Below are 14,735 nucleotides of genomic sequence, written 5' to 3' on the forward strand. Positions count from 1 at the left end.
GCTCGGGCCCTCCACCCGCAAGCAGCATGACTGGTTTGATGAGAATGATGAGGAGATACAGGCTCTATTTGTTGAAAAGCACTGTCTTCATCGGGCCTGTCAGAACGACCCATTTCAGCTGCCAAGAAAAATGCTTTTACCAGTGCTCACAGGACAGTCCACAATAAACTGTGTAAAATTCAGGGTGCCTGGCTGAGCACCAAGGCAGATGAAATATAGGAATATGCTGACAGAAATGACTTGAAGCGGTTCTATGAAGCCCTCAACATTCTTTACGGACCTCAATCTCTCTGGAGTTTCCCCTCCTGAGTACAGATGGTACAACTCTCATTACAGAGAAGGCTCAGATCTTGCAGAGATGGGCTGAACACTTTGAAGCCGATCTCAACCGACCGTCATCTATTAACAATGAGGCAATAGACAGGATTCCCCAGGTTGATATCAACAGCACCGGTAGTAGCCGAAGTCACGAAAGCTGTCAGCCAGTTATCCAGTGACAAAGCCCCAGGGGCAGATGCCATACCCACAGAGATCTATAAAGCTGCTGGTCCTACACTTACCAAGAACTGTTTACCATTTACATAGATGATCTGGAGGAGTGTAGGATAACAAAATTTGCTGGTGACATGAAGATGAGTGGAACAGCGAATTACGTGGAAGACGTGGAAAGTCTGCAGAGAGACCGGGATAGGCTGAGTGAGTGGGCGAGGACCTGGCAGATGGAATATAACGTTAGCAAATGAGAGGTTATCCACTTTGGTAGAAGTAATAGTAGGAGGGATTATTATTCAAAGGGTGAAAAGCTGCAGCTGGGGGTCCTTGTGCACGAATCGCAAAAACCCAGTCTGCAGGTGCAGCAGGTGATCAAGAAGGTGAATGGAATGTTGGCCTTTATAGCGAGGAGGGTAGAATATAAAAGCAGGGACATCTTGCTGCACCTGTACAGGGCACTGGTGAGGCCGCAACTGGAGTACTGTGTGCAGTTTTGGTCACTGCACTTGCGCAAGGATATTTTGGCCTTGGAGGGAGTGCAGAGAAGGTTCACTAGGCTGATACCGGAGATGAGGGAGTTGGCTTATGAAGAGAGATTAATAGACTGGGTCTGTACTCGTTAGAGTTTAGAAGGCTGAGGGGGGATCTTATAGAGACTTACAAGATGATGAAGGGGCTAGATAGGGTAGAGGTAGAGAGATTCTTCCCGCTTAGAAAGGACTAGAACTAGAGGGCACAGGCTCAAAATAAGGGTGGTGGGGGGCAGTTTAGAATGGAGTTGAGGAGGAACTTCACTCAAAGGGTGGTGAATCTCTGGAATTCTCTGCCCATTGAAGTGGTGGAGGCTACCACGCTGAATATATTTAAGTCACGGGTAGATAGATTTCTGATAGACAAGAGAATGAAGGGTTATGGGGAGAAAGCGGGAAAGTGGAACTGATCGACTTCAGATCAGCCGTGATCTTATTGAATGGTGGGGCAGGCTCGAAGGGCTAGATGGCTTACTCCTGCTCCTATTTCTTATGTTCTTATGAGAAGATCACTGAGTTGTTCCAGTCCTTTTGGAAGCAAGGACCCATTCCTCAGGAACTTAAAGATGCTTCTATTGTACACCTCTACAAGAGGAAGGGCAATTGGCAAGTATGCGACAACCACTGAGGAATCTCGCTGCTCTCCATCGCACGAAAGAAACCTCGCAAGAGTCCTGCAAAATCGTCTGGTCAGTCATCTGGAGCTGGGCCTGCTTCCACAGTCACAGTGTGGCTTCCGCAAAAGTTGTGGGACTACTGACAAGATTTTTGCTGCGCCCCAACTTCAGGGGAAGTGTCAGGAGCAGAATTGTGAGCTCTACACAACCTTTGTTGACCTTGCGAGAGCCTTTGACACTGTAAGCCGACAAGGCCTGTGGAGGATCATGTCAACAACACCCCCCCCCCCCCCCCCCAAATTCATTCAGATGGTACGATCACCAGGCACGACTGTTCCCTTCCTGGTGGCGAACACTTCGGTGGTCACGGGCGTTCGGCCTCTGACCTTCGGGTAAGCATTCTGCAAGGCGGCCTTCATGATACACGACAGTGCAGAGTCACTGAGCAGAGACTGATAGCCAAGTTCTGCACATATGAGGACGGTCTCAACAGGGATCTTGGGTTCATGTCGCACTATCTGTAACCCCCATGACTTGCCTGGGTTTGCTAAACCTCACTTACTGTACTGTCTGGAGACAATACACATCTGTTTAACCTGGGGCTTAATGCTCCTTCCACTCACATTGTTGGCCATTTTAAAACTTGAATAGCAGGTCAGGTGTAAAGACTCGCATTCTAATCAGTAATCTGTAAACTGTCTGTGCTGTTATATGCTTTGAATGAGGCCAGAACACTCCATTCGCCTGACGAAGGGGTAAACCCCGAAAGCTTGCCAATTTACTATCAAATAAATCAGTTGGACTTAAACCTGGTGTTGTCAGACTTCTTACTGTGTTTACCCCAGTCCAACACCGGCATCTCCATATCATGCTGGCTCAGAGCCAGAGATGCAAGTCAGTATGGACAAATTTTCCACGGCTTGTGACAACTTTGGACTCACCATCAACATTAAAAAGGCCAAAGTCATGCACCAGCCTATTGCTCATGCACCATACACAGAACCCATAATCACAATCAAAGGGCAGAAACTACAGGCAGTGAACCAGTTCACTTATCTTGGCAGCACATTCTCCCAGTGTAGCTTGCGCTCCACTGTATGGGAACATCGAGGAATCAACCCAGCAACAAAACTGAAGGTCTACAGTGCTGTGGTATTCACTACCCTCCTGTACGCCTGTGAAACGTGGACTGTGTATCGAAGGCATGCAAGACAGCTCAATCATTTCTACATGACTTGTCTTTGCAGAATATTACACATCCGATGGCAAGACAAAGTACCAGACACTGAAGTTGTCTCTAGAGCAAGTCTACCATCAGTCCACACACTGCTGATGAGAGTGCAGACCTGGTGGGCAGGTCACGTCATCCATATGTCAGATGAGCGCATACCCAAGCAGCTCCTTTTTTGGGAACTCTCTGCTGGAAGACGCTTGCATGGAGGGCAGAAGAAACGTTTCAAAGACACACTCAAGGCCTCCCTGAAGTCACTTGACATTGATACAACCACCTGGGAAACCCTGGCACAAAACCGCCCTACTTGGTGCTGCCTTATCCACAAAGGCAGTCAAGCTCATGAAGCAAGGTGTATTGCTGAAGCACAACTTAAGTGTGAGCTGCGTGAGTCCAGAACCACCAGCGCAACAACTACAGTGTCTACACAAGTCTGTCCAATATGTTCCAGGACATTCCGTGCCCGAATTGGCCTGATCAGTCATCTTCGGACACACCGCAACCAACCTCAAAATGACTAATGGTGTCAAGGTCCTTATCGATGAGGATGGACAGACAACAAAGCAGTGAATAAAAATTTGGTTGAGCACTGAATTCTCTGTTCTTGCTGGCAGTGGTGGCGGAGCATACAACATCAGAGAATTCCAGCCTTAATCTTTATTTTGAAATGTGTCACATCATGTTTACATATAGTGAAATTCATTTGCCAATTGCACACAATTTTATTAACACTTGCATTATGTCGCAGCCCTCTTGGAGGAAGTGTAATCTCCCATTTGGTGTTCACAACTTTTGAAGTTATACTTCTTCAGATTTGAATCCAAATCATAAGTAAATGGTGAACAACAATGCTCTCAATACTGATGCTGGTAGAACACCTAACCTTTTTCCAGTCTGAGTAACTACCTTTAACACCTTGCTCTTTCTTTTCTGTTCAGTAACCAATCCTTTCTGCCACTTGTCCCCTGTTCTAACAACTAGAACAAGTTAAATTTAGTTAGCACCTATAATATAGGATCATTATTGAGCAAAATATGATCCAAACCAGACTTATTAGGCCAATTACATTGTTATTATTAGTGCAGAAAGAGGCCATTCAGTCTATGAAGCCTATACTGGCTATCTGTAGAACAAATCAATCAAGCTTATTCCCCTGCTCTATACCCTTAGGCCTGTAAGTTGATTACTGTCAAGAGTCTATCCAATAATTAATTGTCTCTGCCTGGTAGGAATTGAGTGCCAGGTCATTGCATGTTGCATATAAAGATTCCTTATAAGAATAAAAGACGTAACAGCTGGAATAGGCTGTTCGGCACTTCACGCCTGCTCTGCCATTTGATAAGATTAACTCCCAGTTTTTGCCTTCCCTGCCTAATACCCCATATAACCCTCAACACTCTTGCACATTATCAATCTGTCTAATTCCTCTTGCCTTGAATATTTTAAATACTCAGCCTTGACTGCTCTCTGGAATAGAGAATTCCAACGATTAATGACCCTTTCCATGTAGAAATTCCTCCTCAACTTCATAAACGGGAGGTTCCTTGTTCTGAAACTATGCTACTCTCTTTTGAGATTCACCCATGAGCGGAAATATCCTTCCAGTATCCACCATGTCGAGCACCCTCAGAATCATATATGCTTCAATCAGGTCACCTCTCATTCTTCCAAATTGGGTTAAACTTGTCAATCTTGATCATAAGACAAGTCCATCATCCCAGGAATCATCCTACTGAACCTTCTCTGAACTTCCCCCAATGCATGCATTATCCCTCCTTAAATAAAGAGACAAAGACTGTCTACAGCTCTCTTGGTGTGATCTTACCAATGCCCTGCACTGTTGTAGCAAGAATTCCTCTGTTTTATTCTCCACACCCTTTCTTCGGAAGACATTCATCAAGGACTCGAAACGTTAACTCTGTTTCTCTCTTTGCACGTATTAATAAACATGCTGACTGTTTCCAGCATTTTGTTTTCATCTGTTTTCTGTTAGTTAGCCAATCTCCTATCCATGCTAGTATAATATTCCTAACCACATGAGCTCTTTGTGTACTCACCTTTTCTGTGGCACCTCACCGAATACTGTTTGGAAATCCAATGCATTACAACTAACTTGTTGCATCCTCAAAGAACACTTAATTTGTCAAGTAAAATTTTACTTAAAACCCTGCCAACTCTTTGGTTTTATTATAATTTTCTAAATGTCCTGCTACTGTTTTCTTAATGGATTCAGCATTTTTCCAATGCTAGTTATTAGGTGAACTGGCCTATAGCTTGTTGTTTTTGGTCTCCTTTCCTGAATAGGATGTTATGATCCTGGGCCAGATTCCTAAGTTTTTAATAAGATCCAGTTAAGGACTTAGTCCGCAAGTTAGGATCGCTGTTCTCCTGAAAGAGAACAATGACCACAGCACCACACAACCCTGCCACAGAAATCTCTGCAAGACATGCCAGACCATCAACATGGATGCCATCATCACACATGAGAACACCATCCACCAGATACATGGGTATTTACATGAATATGTACCTGGTACATACTCATGCAACTTGGCCAACGTTGTCTACCCCATACGCTGCAGGAAAGGATCTCCCAAGGCGTGATACGTTGGCGAGAACATGCTGATGCTACGATAACAGATGAACAGACGCCGCTCGACAGTCACCAGGCAGGAGTGTTCCTTTCCTGTCGGCAAACACTTCAGCAGCCAAGGGCATTCAGCCTCTGATCCTCGGGTAAGCGTTCTCCAAGGCGGCCATCAAGATACATGACAACGCAGAATTGCCTAGCAGAAACTGATTGCCAAGTTCTGCACGCATGAGAATGCCTCATCCGGGATCTTGGGTTCATGTCACACTACGTGTAACCCCTACCATTTGGCCTCGGCTTGCAAAATCCTACTAACTGTTCTGGCTTGAGACAATTCACACCTCTTTACCTTTGATTATTCCCCTCTCCACTCGCATTGTCTGTATCTGTAAAGACTTGATTACCCGTGAAGACTCGCACTCAAACCATCATCTTGCATATATAGTCGTTGTCTATATATGCCTTGTTTGTGAACCCAACCCTTCACTCACCTGATGAAGGAGCAGCACTCCGAAAGCGCATGATACCAAATAAACCTGCTGGACTTTAAGCTGGTGTTGAGACTTTTTATTATGCCCACCCCACTCCAATGCCAGCATCTCCATATCAGGACTTAATATTTGCTTAAACTAAATAAAGCTTGAGATTCAAGACCACAAGATCCCAAGGGTTTTAAACAAACAAAAATGAACTTTACTATACGAGGTCAGAAAGATGAAGTATTTCACAATATCTATTTTGTACTTGAACATTCAGGGTAAATATGAACTACATGTGAATTAGCAGGCAAACCAGCTGAACACTTCACAATAAATGATAGGTGTGACAAAGACAGATTTCTTAACACCCACCCAGGCATCAATAAACGCTGTGAGTCAACCAGTCTCATTGAAATTCTCTCTTTCCGATGAGGGATTCCAGTTCTCAGTTTTAAAGATCTCTCCTTGGAATTCTCCAAAAGTCCCTCCAGTTTGGACAGCCTCAATGATTGTCCACATCGCAGGATGTCAGTCTTGTCTCCTGAGACTTTGTTGCCCTGGATCTCTGAGTCTATAACAACTCATAAGCACAACTTCAGTTTTTCGGCTATGCTGAGCAGATACTCCAAAAGGGTACCATTGTCCTGACTACTCATGGCATAGAGCTACCAACAACTACTACTTTTTTAGATTTTCGGGCTATGCTTTGGTTATTTCTATTATACTTGGTTTCTTACTGTCAATTATTGGCCGGAATTCTTCTGTCCCGCCCGCCACAGGAATTGTAGCAGGCAGGGGTCGGAACATGCAAAAGCCCATTGAACTCAGGTGGGCTTCTCTGGTTTTGAGGTGAGCATGGCCGGAGCATCCTGTCCATTGTGTCCAGTTTTATTTGGAATGCGATGCACTTATTTTTAACTGTCCTTTTATTTCAATGTTGCATTTGATTCCTGATTGGCAATGTGAGCCTTTTTTCTTACTTTGATCCTGCAGTTATTTTTGTCTTCTACTTTTATTTTCATGGTTTTTTTTGTGTATGGAAGTCTTGTGGCACAGTGGTAGCATTTCTACCTGTGAGCCAGAAGCTCCAGATTCAAACCCCATTTCAAAACTTGATGATTACCGAAGGTGCCTCCATAATGTGGCCAAACAAGCAGATTATCAGCCTTTAAATTATTCCAATATACCTCATGGGGAAAGAGTGTTTCCTGGTCAGCCATTGTGCAGAAGGTAATGGCAAACCACTGCAGTACTTTGTCAAACTTAATCATGGACTAATCCAATGAAAGTCCATAGTTGCCAATGCTTTGTTAGGGTGGGTTACCTGAAGGAGAAGGATGCCTATATGTAGTACATATCCATAATTTCTGAGCAGTTTTTTGAGAAAGTAATGCATGTTATATTTGGAGATATGAATTATATGTTTGTATGTGCACACAAGTATATTTTAATTTTCTCCAACTATGAAATGGAACTGTTTATTCACTTTTCACTCTGCTTACTTGCCTCTAGGGTTTGGGAGCGGATAGCAAAAATCTATACCCATTCTTGCTGCCAGTTATTCAGCTGAGTACAGATGTCTCCCAGCCACCCCATGTTTATCTGCTGGAGGACGGTTTAGAGCTGTGGTGAGTACACTTTTTACTGAGAGACGTGTATGCATTCTTTTGTGAAAAGAAGATGACACTAAAAGTTAAATATGGATGCATCATCACATATTCAGTGCGTCAATCATAGAATCCCTCCTAATGCAGAAAGAGGCCATTAGGCCCATCCAGTTTGCACTGACTGTTTGACAGAGTATTTTACCCAGAACCCTAACCCTGTGATCCACCATTTACCATGGCTAATCCATCCAACCCACACATCCTGGGACATTAAGTGGCAATTATGCATGGTCATTCCACCTAACCTGCATACCTTTGGACTGTGGGAGAAAGCTGGAACACCTCGAGGAAATCCACACAGACATGCAGAGTGTATGCAAGCTCCACATAGAGACAGTGTCCCATGGCTGGAATTGAACCCAGACCCCTGGTGCTGTGAGGCAGCAGTGTTTACCCCAGTTTCTTCAATTTATCCAACAACGTGAAATTCCCCATCTCAGGACCCATTTCCGCAGCCTCACTGAAGCCTTCACATCATTCCTCAAGTGTTGTGCCTAGAATTGGATGCATTACTTGAGTTAAGACAAGGAGGAATTTAATAAAAGCTCATAACTTGCTTGCTTTTTGTACTCTATGCCTCTATTTATAAAGCCCCAGATGTCTTGTACCTTTTTAACCACTTTCTTTACCTATCTTGCTGTCTTCAGTAATTTGAGTGCACAGAACCCCAAACCTCTTTACTCAGTTCATAATATTTCCAACTTCTGTGTAATCTGCAAATTTTGAAATTGTGCCCTGCACACCCATCTAGGTAACTAATATACATCATAAATAACAGTTGTCCTAGTACCAATGCAGAGAGTTCAAGTGTAAATGTGCAGTAGAATTTAATATCTTTATCATTTACTCTTTCCCTTTGTCCAGTGTCACAATGAGCTTCATGGCCAAATTACATGAAATATTAAGTTCTCATGTCATAGCATATAATTCCTTTTCATTTTATCTGTGATGATACTGAGTCTGAAAGACATGCTGGTTAGGTGCAATGACCCGAACAGGTGCCGGAGTGTGGCGACTGGGGGAATTTCACAGTAATTTCATTGCAGTGTTAATGTAAGCCTTACTTGTGACTAATAAATTAGCTTTAACTTAACTTCAACTTTATTCCAGCGGTGGTCCAAAAGGTAGAGTTATTGGCTCTGTAGATTATCAGTGTCAGTATTTGCCCAGGCAACTAACATTGGCTTTGCTGAATTTTGTGGGGGCAAGCAGCCATGGAGGGCGTACAAATTTTGGACCATTCGTCTGTGGTCTTCCCTAAATGCTGAAGTGACTAAAAAATCAGGCTACAGAATCTCAAGCTCAAGGTGCTGGGTCTCTTGCCACCTTTGTTTCAATATTAGAGAAACAGAAATTGGAAACTGATTTTCACAAGGGCCTAGCCACAGTTGGACACCCAGGTGGGCCCCATGTTAACTCTTTTTCTTTAACTGGTGTACCTGTCCTAATGAGGCATGCTGATACCATTGGTAGGTTGGGTTCTGATCTAACCTGCTGGTGTATGTCAAAGATATAGTGAAATTTGAACAGACCAAAACAGCTGCAGATGTTTAATCACAACATTTTCTTATGTGGAACCTTTGAAAAAGTCTACATTGGCTACCCTGTAATGCAAGTTTCTGAGCTTCTAAGGTAATGGAGTACAGGCTTTGCTTGTTTATGTCAGTACTATTGGTACAACCCAGGGAGGGTTGGTTGGACAAATACAAAATATTAAGGAATTTTAAGCAAGAGTTATTGGTCAAAACTACTTTTTCTTCTTTTAACATTGGTTGTGCTGTTCCAAGGTTCAGTTTGCTTACATCCGGCCTCAGCCACAAAACTGGCCATATCTTGGATTGAAATCTTGAGTCATGATTATTACAGGTTAAGGAAGGTACATGTTCTTACATGCACAAACACCTTTAAAAGTTGTTAATTTACTAAGAAACTGCCCGAAGTTCACTAATGAAACTATTAATTGTTTTGCACAGTATCTTATAAGTTACTTCTGAGAATTTTAAATCAGATTGCTCAAGGTAAAGGACCGGACTCGTTAAAAATACTTCTCGCAATTATTAGTCTTAAATGCATCAAGGAATGTTTTTTAATGGAAAGGCGATAAATAAAAACATTAGTATTATATTGTGCTGCTCCATTGCACTGGTTCCTTGAAGATTTTGAGTTTGTGACTACGTTATGTATGTAATGCATTTTATCAGAAACTTGATTCGTAATCTAACCAGAGTATGTTCAAGCCCGTTTGAGCGTAGTTTCCTGATTGAACTCAAAGTGGAAACACTACCACGTTATATCTAATTTAAACCATGATAAGTAAGCATTCAGAAGATAAGAATTATGTTAATTTGCTTGATTATGTGCAAGAAAAATGGATATTCTATGTAAAACAAAACAACAAATAGCTGTAAAGAAGCATAACAGGAAACGCTAAAAATAGGAAACAAATAAACATGCTGAAAATACATGGCATATTTGAAAAGTTAAAAATAATCACGCCTGAAGATACTTCGTAAGAAGTCTCATAACACCAGGTTAAAGTCCAACAGGTTTATTTGGTAGCAAAAGCCACTAGCTATCGGAGCGCTGCACCTTCATCAGGTGAGTGGGATTTCAGTTCACAAACAGAGCATATAAAGACACAAACTTAATTTCTAAAATAATGGTTGGAATGCGAATCTTTACAGGTAATCAAATCTTAAAGGTACAGACAATGTGAGTGGAGCAAGGGCTAAGCACAGGTTAAAAAAACTGTCCAGCCAGGACAGTTAGTAAGGTTTTGCAAGCCCAGGCAAGTTGTAAGGGTTACAGATAGTGTGGCATGAACCCAAGATCCCAGTTGATGCTGTCCTCGTGTGCAGAACTCTGCTCAGTGACTCTGCATTGTCATGTGCCGTGAAGGCCGCCTTGGAGAACGCTTACCCGAAGATCAAAGGCTGAATGCCCGTGACTGCTTAAGTGTTCCCCAACAGGAAGAGAACACTCTTGCCTGGTGATTGTTAAGCGGTGTTCATTCATCTGTTGTCATAGCATCTGAATGGTCTCCCCAATGTACCAGGCCTCAGAACATTCTTTCCTGCAAAGTATCAGGTAGATAACGTTGGCCGAGTTGCAAGTGTTCTCAAGTGAGAACACCATCCGCCGGGTACATGGTATGTACACTTGCAACTCGGCCAACGTTGTCTATCTGACACTTTGCAGGAAAGAATGTCCCGAGGCCTGGTACATTGGGGCGATTATGCAAAAAATTAGTACCATTTGTGATGCAGCCTAAAAGAAAATTCTCTGGATCAGCATTGTTGCTGGTGATATTAGGTCAAGTCAAATTATTTTAAGGCCAACATGTTGTGTTTGAAGAACAATTAGAGAAAGTATGACACCCCTTTCACCTAATTAAAAGTTTGTTGTTCATATTTAAATAAAATATATCATGAACTTCTTGAGATTAGAGGCTTGGGCAACAATAGTTTTGACTTCTGGCTTGTATATGTAATAGTAATTCAGGCACAACTGCATGGAGTAGATACAGCTTCCCTTTGACAGGAAAAATTGATAGGATTTGATAAAAGGGATTACCATTTACTCATGCTGCAAATGAAGTTTGTTAAAAGATGAATGAAAAACTAAATAGAACAGTTTTAACCTAAGTGATTTAACATAGTGTCCAACTGCATGCTGAAACAATTATTTTTCTCTTGTTGAAGTAAGTGTGTGTGTGTGTGTGAGAGAGAGAAAAATGGTTAGACAAGTATGTTGCGAACCTTCGCAGCAAGTCTGATTTAGCTCGTTTTTGTGTCAAAATAATGATTCATTTTCAGGATGGTCAGCAAATTGATCTGTGCTCACCCGGCAGGTTAATTTCACAGTTCTGAAAACAATTAATCATTAGTGAGCAATGATGTTTGATTTGCTAGTATAGTATTCTTTTGTTACTGAACAGCTTGTTGCTTGTGACCAGGAAATAAGTAGTTTTTCATTGCAAAAACTGTCTTCAAAAGGCAGTAATGAGTTGAACAGAAATAACATCCAAAAACTTAGATCTTTGTGATATGCAATGTAACTATGAACTTGAAATCACTGGCAGTGAAATTTATATTCCAAATGACATGATTTTTGGCAGCAATATGATTTAAACGCAAGAAATGTCCACTAAATACCAACAATAACAACTTGTATTTATAAAGTGCCTTTGATATAATGAAATGTCCCAAAGTGCTTCATGGGAGACTTCACAATGTGATATCAAGACAGATCAAAAGCTTGGTCATAGTGTAGATTTTAATGGGCACTCTAAAGGAAGTAAGAGAAGGAGAATGGAAGAGATGTTAGGGAGGAAATGCCAGAACTCAGTGACTAGGTAGCTGAAAGCCAGCCACTGATGATTTTGCAATTCAAATTGGGGAAGCCAGAATTAGATAAGTGCAAGCATTTTGCAGTGTTGTGAGACTGAAGGAAATTAGAGAGATAGGAAGGGATGAGGGAGCTAAAACAAGGATGAGAATTTTAAAATTAAGGCATTGCTTGACCAGGAGCAGCTTGCAGGTGCAGCATGTGGTCAGGAAGGCGAATGGGATGCTGGCCTTCATAGCGAGGGGGATTGAATATAAAAGTAGGGAGGTCTTGCTGCAGCTGTATAGGGCATTGGTGAGGCTGCAGCTGGAGTACTGTGTGTAGTTTTGGGCGCCGCACCTGCGCAAAGATATTTTGGCCTTGGAGGGAGTGCAGAGGAGGTTTACTAGGCTGATACCGGAGTTGAGGGGGTTGAGCTATGAGGAGAGGCTGAATAAACTGGGCTTGTACTCGTTGGAATTTAGAAGAATGAGCGGAGATCTCATTGAGACGTATAAGATGATGAATGGGATGGATAGGATAGAGGTGGAGAGACTCTTCCCGCTCAAAAAAGACAGTAGGACTAGGGGGCACAGCCTCAAGATAAAGGGGAGGCGGTTTAGAACGGAGTTGAGGAGGAACTTCTTCACTCAAAGGGTGGTGAATCTCTGGAATTCTCTGCCCGTTGAAGTGGTGGAGGCTGCCTCGCTAAATATTTTTAAGACGCGGGTTGATGGGTTTTTGATAAGAGAGGGGATTAAGGGTTATGGGGAGAGGGCGGGAATGTGGAACTGAGCCACGACAGATCAGCCATGATCTTATTGAATGGCGGGGCAGGCTCGAAGGGCTAGATGGCCTACTCCTGCTCCTATTTCTTATGTTCTTATGTTATGTTCTTAGGAGCCAATGTAGGTCACTGAGCAGAGCCACGATTAGCGAACAGGTCTTGGTGCATCTAAGGGCACAGCAGCAGAGTTTTGGATTACCTCATGTTAAAAGAGAGTAATATTAGGGAAGCCAACCAAGAGTATAATAGGCACGTCTCAAGCTAACAAAGGCATGGATATCTAATGTATTATTTACTAAATTGTTGAAAATCTGTTTTCACTGCATTGTTTGTACATGGTGGCAGGCAAACCTTGTTTTAGTTAATTGTTTGTTTGAAGAAGGGAACAAGAGAGGTAATTATCTCGATAATTTCATTCCACTTAATGCAACAATGAATTATAATGCAATTATAATTATTTTAGCTGTGCAAATAAATATCATTTATTTACATATTGATTGTTGAGTATGATCTTATAGCCATTAGAGACGTGGTTACAAGGAGATCAAAGCTGGGAACTAAGTATTCAGAGATATAGGACTTTTCGTAACGGGCAGAAAGGTAAAGGTGGTGTCATAGGTTTGTTAGGACAAGGTAGAACAAGCACAATAACAAGAAATGATCTTGGATCGGAACAGGTAGCCTATAGGTCTCTCCTACAGTAGTTACTGTGTAAGACAGAAAATAAAGCAGGAGCTAATGAGATTATGTAAAAAAGGCAGTACATTAATCATGGGTGACTTTAATCGTTATGTGGATTGGGACAATCAAATTGGCAGAGGTAGCCTTGAGGAAAAATTCGTGGTATGTATTCAGGACAGCTTGTGGATTACATAAAAATAAGCGAGAAGGCAAGTGGTGTGGACGACAGAGGGATGTAGACAGGTTAAGTGAGTGGGCAAAAACTTAGCAGATGGAATATAATGTAGGAAAAAGTGAGATTATACATTTTGGTAAGAAGTATAAAAGAGCTGAATATTATTTTGATGGAGAAAGACTGCAGGCAGCTGTGGTACAGAGGGATTTGGAGGCTGCATGTCAATCACAAAATGCTAGCATGCAAGTGCAGAAAGCAATATGGAAGGCAAATTTAATGTTGGCCTTTATTTCAAAAGGAATGGAGTATACAAATAGGGAAGTTTTGCTAAAATTATACAAGGCACTAATTAGACCATATCTGGAATATTGTGAACAGTTTTGGTCCCCTTATCTAAGGAAACATATACTGGCATTGGAGACAGTCAAAGAATGTTTATCCCTGGTATGGAGGGATTTTCTATTGAGGAGCAGTTGGGTAGGTTGGGCTGGTATGCACTGGAGTTTAGAACAATGAGAGGCAACCTTGTTGAGACATTCTCAAAGGGCTTATCACGGTGGATACCCAGAAGTTGTTTCCCCTTGTGGGTGAGCCTAAGACTAGGGAGCATAACCTCAGAGTATCAGGTCACCCATTTAAGACTGAATCTGTGGAATTATTTAATGTACAGACTTGATCATTAAGTATGTTTGAGGTTGAAAGAAACAGATTTTTAATCAGTTAGGAAATCAAGGGTTGTGGGGTTAATCATAGAACCCTACAGTGCAGAAAGAGGCCCTTCGACCCATCAAGTCTGCACCGAACACAATCGCACCCAAGCGCTACCCCCATATCCCAATGTATTATACCCACTAATCCCTCTAACCTACACATCCCTGGACACTAAGGGGCAATTTCTTAGCATGGCCAATCAACCTAACCTGCACACCTTTGGACTGTGGGAAGAAACTGGAATACCCTGAGGAAACCCATGCAGACCTGAGGAGAATGTGCAAACTCCTCGTTAAGGCGGGATAATGGAGGTTGGTATTATCAAAACAGATCAATCATGATCTTGTTGAATGGTGGAGAAGACTTGATGGGCTGAATGGCCTACCTCTGTTTTTATGTTTTATGTAACAGTTTATCCTGACAATGTCTAAGTCTTAATGTTGGTCACA

General features: G+C 42.2%; 1 protein-coding gene across 3 annotated transcripts in view; it reads left to right on the forward strand.

Annotated features, from left to right (window-relative positions):
• Positions 1-14,735, forward strand: part of ipo11 (importin 11) — a 593,411-nt gene that overhangs the window by 288,208 nt on the left and 290,468 nt on the right. For all 3 annotated transcript variants that reach the window (XM_080186460.1, XM_080186476.1, XM_080186468.1), the window contains one exon: positions 7,452-7,567. In XM_080186460.1, the coding sequence (XP_080042586.1) occupies positions 7,452-7,567 (116 nt within the window). The remainder of the gene's footprint in view (positions 1-7,451; positions 7,568-14,735) is intronic.

The sequence above is a fragment of the Carcharhinus amblyrhynchos genome, chromosome 1 (genome assembly GCF_965287045.1).
Source record: "Carcharhinus amblyrhynchos chromosome 1, sCarAmb.v2.hapA, whole genome shotgun sequence".
Lineage (NCBI taxonomy): Eukaryota > Metazoa > Chordata > Chondrichthyes > Carcharhiniformes > Carcharhinidae > Carcharhinus > Carcharhinus amblyrhynchos.